Here is a 12,133-nt window from a genome sequence, read left to right as displayed (position 1 = left end):
TCTTATTTGGTATACAGTGTGTTAAAAAATGTTTTGGTTTTTTATATTTATAAGACAAGAATAAATCATCCATTTCTTCTAAGAGACCAATCAAATATTTTTGAAAAATAAACACAATATTATGAGGACACAAAATGATATATTTTTTTTAAACTCATATTATAAGTTTTAAGAAGAAAGTTCTAATTTTGAATATAAAACGTCTTATGTCTTTAAACATAAAAAAAAAACATGCTATTGTTGGAAAGGTTGTGGATTTTTTAAATTTAGATAATTGTAATGCAAATAATGAAGATTCTACTAACGTGTTTTTTTTTTAATTAAAACAAATCCTTAACAAATATCATTTGACTTTAGAATTCTTCAATACTCTTATATACAAAAGAATATACTCTATCTTATGAATCCAAGAACTCTTATCCATATAATCTCCACAAAATAAATTATAAGCCAATTTCCCTTTTCTTGTCTATCTCGTTAAATAGTATTCTGAGCGAGGTCACCAAATTTAATACTCTAATTTATAATACTATAATTTACCTGTACGTCAAGAAACTTCTTCGAAGTGTACCTCCTTCCGATTGTCCTGTTCTGGTTAGAAATCTTCTGCTGAAGATCACGGTGAGTAGACTTATTGTTAAAAACCTCCTAACCCTTCTCAAACTAGTGCTAGCTAGATCACAATTTAGTCCACTTCAATAACAGATTTTATAGACAAGTTGCTTGTCTTTATTCCGTTCTTAGTGAGATTTGTATGCATAATTTGAAAGAGAAAATAATCAATGATAAGTTTCGAGGGTTCTTGGAAATATATAGATGATATGTAAATTTCTAAGTAAGAAGTGACCAAGGGATGGTAGATTTTCTTATTTTTATTGATTCTCTTCTCATAAACATATGTTTTACTGTTGAGGAGGAAAAAAGTATGCAACTGTCATTTCTGGATATTCTTTCTGGACAATATTTTTCAGCCTTTCGTTATGCTTACAAATTCGCCTCTTCTAACTCTGTTTTCTATAGATTTAACATTCCTCTATCCAGGGAAGCCTTTTTTATGGAACTTATTATCAGTATTAAGTAAAATGAAAGTATTATCAGGCCTATTGGCTTCAACAATGATAAATTATTTACTTAAATTTATTAGATTTGTAAATAAATAAAAGCTAACATATAATCTGATTTATTAATAAATCAATATGCAATTGTTCAGATAAATGATATTTTTTGGTAATATATATTCCTATACTTAACCAAATTTATGAAATCCTCTAATCTGACTATAGCATTAAAAACTGTTAATATTTAAAAGCACAGGTAGTTAGTTCCATAGACAAGACAAATTGCCAAATTTTTGCCAAAGTCAGGGGTACACTCTCTGAAGTGTGATGAGTGCAATTAGAGCACATATGGAGGAAAATATATAGTTTTGGTTTGTATAACGTTTCTTCGAGTTTATACAACAATGATCTATTTAGTTTATTCTCCTAAGGCTCTAAGGGTTACAAGTTGCTTTGAACTAAGATTTTCAGTTCAATCTCAACGAACCAATTCTGTACTTTTTAAAATTTTATATCTATAGTTTTCTTTGACAGGTGCTAGATCTAATTTATATGTGTGGTTTGTAGGGGTAAAAAAAATTTAAATACAAAGTCATTTTCTATATAAAAAGTCACTTTTTTTTCGCAGCTACAGGTTATTCTTAAAAATGTATTCTTATATTACTTTCATAAAAAAGTTGCAAACAAACGGTCAATGAAATAAATCACCAATTTTAACACACTATATGGAACATGTATTAAATATTTGATAAATAATATAAACAAATTACATTTAAATATCTAGGACAACTCGTGATATTTTATAAACTTTAGAATTTTTCTGGAAGGTTAGTTATTATTAAATATTATTAATTAAATGTAGGATAGAAAATAGATGTGCGTGTCTAAATGTAATTTTTTTTTGCTTTGTTCTTATATAATATGTTATATTCATAAGGTGAGATAATAGGTAAGCAGAGTTTAAGTAGTGACTGGTAAACATTCAATAGTAAACCTTCATTTCTAACAGGGAAGCATACCCAATAACAGAAATTTATTAATACCCTAATCGATAGAAAAAGAACAATATCCAAAACAATGAGGTCTACATGCACAAAACATACAAAAGTCCTGAAAGCACAAATCGGTCAAAATAGCAATAATTACATGAACTGGGGGAACCATTTATATTACACAAATGACAGATCCGAGTAAACATAGCACATAGAGCATATAAGCGTAATCTCAACAATAGATCAACATTAGAGCAAGGTTTTAGCAAACAGAATAAGCAAGCAATCTAGTCATTAAATAACTCATATAAAAAGTTTATAAAAGAGATAGTTCTTCTAAGATGCAACGAAATATAGATTGAAGCAGCCCAGTAGTTAACGATGATTAAATTTCCAAATAAGGTAATTTCCGAATGAGGCCAGAAACTTGGAAAATCTGCGCTGAATAGGCTCACTGAACATGAAATAATGGAATCTCATCAATGGAATAATTGTGGCTAATAGGGATCTTCGATATAATATTAAATGTGTATAATTGACTATACTACACTTGAAAAAAAGGTAAATAAGTAATCGGCAATGCGTTACAACCCTGTGGTGTACCCGATGCAGCAATAATATATTTGAATTTAAAGCCTTTATACTAAACAAAGTAGGATCTATTAAGCAAATTAACCGTATTAAAAACCTACTAACCTAGTTGGGATGCCATGCTCACCTAATTTATTCAACAATACCAGGTCTATTTCATCAAAGGGATTTTGAAATTTAGTATAAATCTCAGCACCTTGAATTTGAGTATTAATTGATTGAAGAAAATGACACATTTGACACATATAAATAGAGATACATAAAAAATTAAAATATCTTTGGAAAATTGCAAAGTAATAAAATAGAAAATTAGATTTATTCATAATAAAAAAACAATACACTTTCAATCGTCATAAAATGGAGAAAAATATCATTGACAATTTTACATTTAAATAACTAACTACTATTTTTAAAAAAAAGTACAAAACTGTACCAATTAGACTTAACTATGAAATATACAATTTCAATAAAAACTTATAAAATACATGAGTCAACTTAATTAATTTGGAAAGTAATTATCTCTTACAATGCAGCTTAAGAATTCATTTATGCTATAAAAACTTTTATTTATGAGGTAAATCTTAAAAGTTTTTGAAAGACAATAGTGGAAGAATATGCTAAGAGGTAACTTGTTGCCTAGTGGAGAGTTGCATTCTATGATGACCTCAGTAAAAAAAACTGAACTCTAAGATCATTTCGAGTTCCTGTTTCATGCTGATGGAACTAAAGACCAGTTCTATATGTCTGTGCAATTTTGATAAGTGTACACTCTGTAAAGCATCGCCTGACAACATCCCGATATTCAATACCAAAGAGAACTTTAACCGCTCTGCGTCTTGCATGCCACACTACTAGACAACACACACGCATTAAATGGATGAGATAGTGATATGCCATTACAGAGACCTGCTTATCAATAATATCGGTTAGATTTCTTAGAACAAATATTCCAAACGTTATTTTTTTGCACATTTTTTTTTACATGTTGTTCAAAAGTCAATTTTGAAGAAAATTTCCAGAACTTTATTTTTTTTTGGTTCTCTGGGACAAGATCATGTGTTCAGTCTTTGCCGCATTCAAATTTAACATGTTAGCCCTCAGCTAGTCTAGATAGCTTTTGCACGCAAGAGAAAAGTACTATCATCTGCGCAAAGAGTTCTTTGACTTTTGGCCATTGATATTGTTATCTCATTTATATATGAAAAGTATATTGTATATCAGAAGGAGCAGAGGCTTCAGGATAATCCTGTGCCACTCCATGTCTCATAACTCTCTCATCTGGCAGCTTTCCCTTAAGACTGATTACCCGTCTTCTGCCTAAATAGATAAATAACTTCGTACCAGGGCCTCACTTCTGTCACACAAACCATAGGACACCAGCTTTGTCACCAACATGCTATGTGAAATATAGTCGAAGGCCTTGGAGAGTTCAAGAAATGGACTATTAAAAAAATCCTTACTCTCAAAGCCTTCGACTATATAATCACACAGTTCACACACAGCATTTTCAGTCGACCTGTTTTTTCTTAATCCAAATTGTTCATCAACTAGAAGACCGTTAGTTTCAAAGAACATTAACAATTTAACATTAAGCAAGACCTCAAAAACCTTTGAATAAATTGGTATCAACTGGTAACAAATTCAATATAGGTGATATTCTAGCAATTTTCCAATCGTCCGGAATTTTATCTGAAATCAGGATTAAGTTAAAAATGTAGGTCAGACAAGATACCAATACAATCCCTAACGAACAACAAATATACCATTGATGCAACAAGAAACGTTTAAGGATTTGTAAATATACCAGCTATGTTTTTCTAAAGGTTTTCATTTTTCTTCATTAATGCGTAGAAATAGTCCTTAATTGTCCATACACTTGGACATAATTTATTAGGTCAGAAAAAAATCATAAAAATGTAGATGTAAAAGCTGTTATTGACCAGTAGCTCAACTGATTTAAGATTATCTGATTTTTTATTATGTTTATCATAATATAATTGTACAATTAAGTGCTGCCTGCTCAAGTGTGTATTACACTTTTACAAGCTTTAAGTAAATCAGTGGCATCAAAGCAAATACATCTAAAATGAAAAAAGCCCAATTGTGTGACATTCCAACTGATTTACAAGCATGCTTTGTGGTGATTGCCGGCTATAATTAAGAAGTAAACATCCTTTTCGGCATCTGTGACTGATTTACTACTTTTGTACTTTCGTTTTGTCTTTGTAAACTTCCTGGTTTTATTTTGGCAGTAAGTGTTTATATACAGGGTACTTCAATCGTTCCAGAAATAATTGTTTCATTTGAGACAGAGAGTTTTTGTAACCTTACGACATTTTAGATTATTTTTGTTCCAGCAGTAAAAATAATAATATTTTTCATAATCCTCAAAATAGAAATTTAATTATTGTTGACGTTCGTAATAAATGGGATTCGGCCTGCCACAAAATAATCGGCTCTATTGACGGTTTATCGTCTAATTGTACTTTAAAATTGATAATTTATTATGCATATGCATCATGAGTTAATTTATGAGACATTTACTATATTATCCATAACTATACAGTGATTACAAACCCATTCAAAATTCTGGCATTTCCTTTCTAAAAGGAAAAAAATTATTGCAATTTTATAATTTTTATTAAAATATACAGGGTAACAAAAAATAGACACATAAGTTTCCAATTACCCTGCTTTAAAGTTTATTGTATTTAACATTAAGTTAAATACTCTTTATAATTAATAACATTTTACTGTCATCTTTCATATGCTTTATTTCGTAATTCGCTTATTTTAGCATGCTTATGAACGGTCATCGAATTACTAGTTATCAAAGAAATCTCTATTCATGGATGCAATATATAGGGTGTTACAAAATAAGATGCTGATCCTTAAGGGCGTCAATCCTTAGGTGATTTTAAGAAGAAAAGTTTAAATAAAGCTATGTCCTAAACTTTTGAGCTTTAAAAGACTGTTAAAATGTTGTGGCGGCCACTTTCAACAGCTAATCTAAACTATGTTTACTTGTGTTCACGTATTTTTCTTTTAATTTAATGGTAAAATAACGTCTGTAAATATGTTTATAAAATAAATACATTTATTTTTTTTAGTAATAAATTGACCACGCATAAAAGTGTTTCTATTTTTTTTCCGCGGTAATCGCATGTCGGACGACAAAAAGTCAAGAAATCAAATTTGTCCTAAAATGAATGGGGATTATAACATTTTTTTTCTTTCATGGAAAAGTAGTGGTTAAACTTTAAAAAAATCTACTACATCAAAAACTGACTGTTGATACTTAGAAGGTATTCAGATTTTTTCTTAACATTTTACCATCCTGTAACTCAAAAGTTAAGGGGTTTAGGGCATAGCTTTATTTAAACTTTTCTTTTTAAAATCTCCTAAGGATGGATTAAGATCCTTAAAGATCAGCATTTTATTCTGTAACACCCTGTATATGCTTATAACAATTTTTATATATTTTTTTTATCATATCGAATATGCTTATATCATAAAAGCATTTTCTGATTAATTTTTCAAAGAAGATTTTTTTTTAATTTCTTTTAGGTGGTTGTAGTTTGTTTTTAATTCCCAGAAACCACGTGCTCTATAAAACTAGATTTTTCATTTTAAAGTCTTGGGTCAAAGAATCATTAAAGATATTTTTTAAAATTCTTTAAACTATACATTTCGTTTCAGTTTCTTTTAGGCAGATGAAACTATTGTTTTTTATAGACCTACAATTACGGTTTTATACAACCTTTTTCTTAATAAAGTAAATAAAATATATCATTTTCAAAATATTTCATAATTTAAGCTTTGCTTTACGGGTAAAATTATCATCTATAATAACTAACCATTTTTCGATTAAATATTCACAATTATTAAATTAAAAATTATTTGATTTGAATTACTTGACGTTTTTAAGTTCTTCGGAGCAGATATTATTTTAAAAATATTTCAACTCTATGAAGCAAATCGATAGTCATTTTCTGTTTCTTCTCGGCGCGGCAGTTGAAAGCATTTGCCATATAATAATAATAATAATAATCCACAAATTAAAAACAATGTACATGATAATGGCAGTGTAAATTAAAAGACAGATTTCAGTATCCCAACAACATGGTTAAGGGCTGTTGCAGCCTATCATATATTTCATGTATATCAGTATATTTCATGAATGCAATATATTTAAAATAAACCAATGATATTAAATGTTAGAAAACATACATACCTATCTCTATTAAATCCTAGATTACTGGTACATAAGTTTTTTTAATATCATTTCGGAATCATTAGTGCATGGCGAGAGCTATCTGTTTGTTCACTATTAATAGAATATTATAAGAAAATAAAGAAAGAGCTTTTAAAAATTTCCTTACAATGCCGAGGAATCTTTATGAGATGTCTATTTCTGATAGTGACTTGATATATGTTTGCTCTAAATATTACCTTATCAAACAGAGTGGGCATAAGCTAAAACGATATAATGGATACCTCTTCACGATGATACCTTGCGCCTATGCCAAAAATAAATCTAATACACGCGTAAAACCTTTTGGGAAAAAGATGCAGGATACCTTTTTTCTGTTATTTAAACCAAGGATTCTTAAAATTTTTGATTATCAGTGGCGTATTATTTTTTTTATTAAAAAATTACTCTAATGCCTATCTGATCTACGCCACTGGTTGAAACTAAAACATTTACTTTTTACATTTAAAGCATCTTTATTAAGTAGCTTTATTGAGAAAATTTGACACCGATATCTTAAACAGTCAAAAAACTAAAAATTAATTTCTTAATTTTTTTAAAAACTTTAACCCCCTGTATTTTGCTTCTGAGGCATTTCCGACCCATAGTGTCTTGTATCAAAAGTTATATTTGAACGTCCCCTATCATCCCCCAAAAGCACGACCTTCTTATAAAAATCACCCTGTATACCACTATACGTATAGGTATAGCTATTAATTTTTTTCAAAATAGAAATTACAATGTAATAAAAAGTGACTCCTATCTCTGAAACATTATCACTTTTATAAACAATGAGGTCTATCAAAGTTAAGCTATTCATATTTATTCCTCTCGGTTTTGTAATAAGCTGTTTTAAATGATAACTTTCTGTGACGTTAAGTAATGTAGAGCTTTGATGTAAAATTTTTTTTTAATTTTCAGGGAGTTATATTAATATATTTTAATTTTTCTCTTACTAATTTACATTAAAAGGTTATGTAATGCAAAATACATAATGTTCTGCAAAACCGAAAAGTCAATAAATCAATTTTGAGATAGAGAAATAAGGATTATTTTTTCCTACTTTATGATCCCTGTATATGCAAATTTGCTTCCTAACGATATCATAAAACATTCAAGAAATATCCTTAAATTGATCTTTATTGATTTTATTTCCAATAAAAAGTCCATATGCCAAGCACCGACGCAAAGATTATTTTAACAATAATTATTTTACGTAAACTTTGGTGGGTAGAAAAACGTTTATTCGATCACGATTTTATTTGTTTTCACTGATTTATATGTATGCGCCGATCGCCAACGTATGTACTTTATGATATGCGGGCAGGAAATGTTCATACAAAATGTCAATTTTTTTATATTAATTTTAAAACATACGTAAAATTATTCTTAGCTACCAGAAGTAATAAATCCGTAATCGACTCTTAATTTTATCCGAAAAGTTAACCCAAGATAAACAAAGAATATCTAATTTAAGCCTTTGCGAAAGGTAAAAATAGTTAAAAAAAACTATGCCAATGCCAAAGGAAAGTGATAAAAGAAAACCATATGGCTCCTAGTGTTTATCAGATTACATAAGCCGCTATAATCGCAAAAATGTGCTTTATAGTTTAGTCCGAAATCGATTTTTAAATCTATGAATATATTGGATTTAATTTAAAATAAAATGATTTGATGCATTGTTACAATAAATGTTTTAATACTAAATAGATTTTTTTCCTCATCAGCCCAATTCAGATTTGCTTTTGGCGTGTCTTGGAACTAGAATATATAGGGTTGCGGAAAATTTTTTTTTAGAGAATTCAGATAGTAGATTTTGTTTTAAGGAAGATACCTATTAATCACGCTGCTAGTTAAGTTAATTAAAAAATATAGCTATCAATTATAAATAACCTTTTATAAAAGCTATGATTATTAACTCCTAATGGCTTATTTGGACTAATTTGAATCATAAATTTTAATATTTATAAGCACTATAACATTAATTATTTCGGCCTAGAGTTAATCATATTCAATTAGCTCCAAGTGCAACATTTAAATCATAAACTTTGTTTTAATTAATTCATGACTAATCATAATCATTATGAAATTTATTTCCTTAATTACAGCAACTTTATATATTTTTTTAATTGATATTTTTGAACTCTTAGCCCCTAATTATCTGAATCGTAAACATTTTTCTTATTGATATAGGAACTTTTAATTTAATTTACTGATTGATTCATGGGATCCAGCTATTCAATCACTATAAATTACTTAATAACTTGCATATTCCTTTCTTTCATTTAGGAATGGTGATTTTTTTGAAATCGTGACAATTTTCTCCATTAATGTTGAATCTTATAATCATTATAATGATTTTAATTAATTCAGTCGATCAAATAATATTTGAATCATAAAAAGTTTTTGATTCATCAAATCGAGAAAATATTTTTTATTTATTAATGCTTGTTTAATAAACTCAAGGTCTATATCTATATCTGAACAATCATTAGCATTCAATGTACTTATTGATTCAGAATCGACGACTTTTTAAAATACTGTAATGATTATTAAACGAATTTTAATCACTGAGATAATTTTACACCTTAATATCTGATCAAGGATTTCGAGTTTATCCAACTAAATCATAACCGTTTCTTTATTGTCATCAAGTCTATGGACCTTTAGAACAGCTATTATTAAATTAACACCAGATGAATGAAGATCAAATTATGTTGATGATTATAAGTCGAGCATCAACCGATAGAAGATTCTCTAAATCCTGACCATTTCTGATTAGTCATTTATTTTTTATGCATCTCCCATTTTAATTACCTAATACCACATAAGATATTTGCTTATTCAATTTTTTTTTATTCGATAATAATAATAATATTAAGAGACAAATTGGTTCATTTAGCTTTACTGAAACTGATCATTAAGAAGTCTAAACAGCAAGTAGATAAGAACTTCCGTGAACCATAACAATTTTTTTCAATGATGCAGGAATATTATGATGAATATTCATAGTATTCCTGGTGAGTATATATGATGACGAGCTAATATAGCTCATGAATCATAGCTCAAACAATATTATGAGTAAACTCCGAATTAAATAAAAATATAAGTACCACAGAAAATTAAGAATCTACAATAATCATTAAACTAGCGGTGAGATGTTTAATTTGACAACGTCGGAAAAATCCGTTTATCGGTTCTCGACGCTGCGCAGTGCGCACCTATCCGAAACTTACACTCCTCCACCAACATCTCACCGTTTGAAAAAAGTATTTTTAGCAACTCAATAAAAAAATCACACAATGGGTAAAGTTTGTTTTATCAAACATTAAAAATGCTAGAAATAAATGTTTTTGACAGATAAATGTTTACTCCTTAAAAAATTTATTACTTATACTTACTTGAATAATCTATTCTCCCCACCATGTTGATAAAATTTATATACACCTATAAAATATACCATAAAATGTCTATAACTTTACAGTTCCAAGAACATCACACTTCCAATGCCGATCTAACACAGGCAACACAGTTCAAAAAAGTCAAGTTTTATTTGCTTTTCACACCAGTTTTCTTTAGAGTCACGTTAAAGAACTAATATGAGACTGACTACCGCATTTCCAAATTGTTTCTTTACTTAACCATCTTCGACAGATCTAAAATGAAAAATTAACACACGATTTTAAATAAATAAGGCAAATGTTTGTTTAGTTTAATGAGTCATTAAAAATAAACATTTGGTTAGATCTCGACCTAAGACTAAAATACGAGTAAATTACTAAAAAAAAGTAGGAGTATTGATTTTATATTTAGTTTGTTTATCTTTTCAGTGACGTTTTTTAAGGTTGCTTAAAAATATCATTAATTATTGAGTATTTCTTTATTGTCTTCCTCTGAGACAAAATTATTATTGTATATATTATTATTTATTATTTATATTGTTTAGGAATTGAGGTTAAGTAACTAAGTATTGGAGTTACAAAGCAATTTAATGATACAAATTTTTTGACTAAAAACAAAGTAATAAAAAAAGTTGTTAAAAGAAGAGTAGATTTCTGAGAGCGGATACAGTACTGGATAAGGGAGGAAGAGCCAGAATATCGTTTTTAATGATGTGATCTAAGACCAATAAAATTTTTACTAAATTAAACCAATTTAATAATTCTGTTATCTTGAAGCACAAAAAAAATTATAAAATGTGAAGAAGCTCGCAATAGTATTTCAATAACATCAATCTGGAAGCTTTCCCATCACCATAAATACATAAAAAGATCTAAATGATCAATATAATGTACAACAGCGAAGTAGCAGGTTTTAAACTATCATCAAAGCAGTTTAAGTTTGCTACTGAAAAGGAAACCAGTCTTCCAAGTATCACGATTAAAGATTCTGGATTGCAAAAAGTTTGCGTAAAACTTAGAAAGAACACTTTAAAAAAATTCTACAAAAGTCCTGACAGATGAATCCATAGAACTATTTCAAAATAAAGTAAAGAACAAAAGAAAGATGTATAAAGAAGAGGAAAGAGACATAAAAAAAGCTTTTGCTTGAAGTAGTAGATTTTTACACAGAAAACTTCTTACACATAAAGAGTTAAAATCAGCTTGTAGTATTGACTTTTTCAATTGATTACTGAATCTTCAAAAACAAATGCTTTTTCGTTTTCATTTTACATTATCGCTATATTAAAGTGATTTTATTTACCTTTTTATCCAATACATACATCTCTTTCGAATCTTGGCGAGATTTATATAAAAAATTAAATAATCGATACGTAGGAGATGTAATGTGAAGGTAATTTTATAATATAAAATTTAAGATAAAAAAAACTAATGAAAGAGAACATTCCAATGATAATATAACTTACGTAGTATTTATAGCTCATATTTATTTAATTTGTTTCAATTTACATGTTAGTAAGTCATTCTTAAATGGATTGAAGAATAACAGAAGCCTGTATGAAGAGTAAATGTAATTTTTTTTTTATATTTGATTAAAGGCTATTTAATAATATCAGCTCATTGAGTATTGGGTTAAATGGATTAGGTTTGACTTCTGGAGTTGACTATAGAATCGTTGGGAAAATGCTTTTTGCTATAATAAGGTATTTTACACATATTTTTATACTCTTTTATAGCATTAAGAAGTAAATATTGGCGAGATTTATACATTGATAATACAGGAATTAATTTATCAGTATTTTGGTCACAAGGCTCCTGCAGATGTAGAATTATGCATTA

At 28.3% G+C, this 12,133-nt stretch overlaps 3 protein-coding genes across 8 annotated transcripts in view; 2 read left to right on the top strand and 1 right to left on the bottom strand.

Moving 5' to 3' along the window:
• LOC126734340 (aldehyde dehydrogenase, mitochondrial) overlaps positions 1-12,133 on the top strand; it is a 144,077-nt gene that overhangs the window by 6,585 nt on the left and 125,359 nt on the right. The gene's annotated exons all lie outside the window — the stretch shown is intronic.
• The window catches only part of LOC126734342 (homeobox protein Hox-B1), an 82,551-nt gene that overhangs the window by 5,863 nt on the left and 64,555 nt on the right, over positions 1-12,133 (top strand). The gene's annotated exons all lie outside the window — the stretch shown is intronic.
• Positions 1-12,133, bottom strand: part of LOC126734338 (aminopeptidase N-like) — a 110,407-nt gene that overhangs the window by 54,469 nt on the left and 43,805 nt on the right. For 5 of the 6 annotated variants that reach the window (XM_050437916.1, XM_050437913.1, XM_050437911.1 and 2 more), the window contains exon 2: positions 10,295-10,549. The exons of the other annotated variant lie outside the window; for it this stretch is intronic. In XM_050437916.1, the coding sequence (XP_050293873.1) occupies positions 10,295-10,319 (25 nt within the window). In that variant the 5' untranslated portion in view covers positions 10,320-10,549. The remainder of the gene's footprint in view (positions 1-10,294; positions 10,550-12,133) is intronic. 6 annotated transcript variants of the gene reach the window in all.

Source organism: Anthonomus grandis, chromosome 3 (assembly GCF_022605725.1).
Source record: "Anthonomus grandis grandis chromosome 3, icAntGran1.3, whole genome shotgun sequence".
Taxonomy (NCBI): Eukaryota; Metazoa; Arthropoda; class Insecta; order Coleoptera; family Curculionidae; genus Anthonomus; species Anthonomus grandis.
This window is presented reverse-complemented; position numbering and strand designations above follow the sequence as displayed.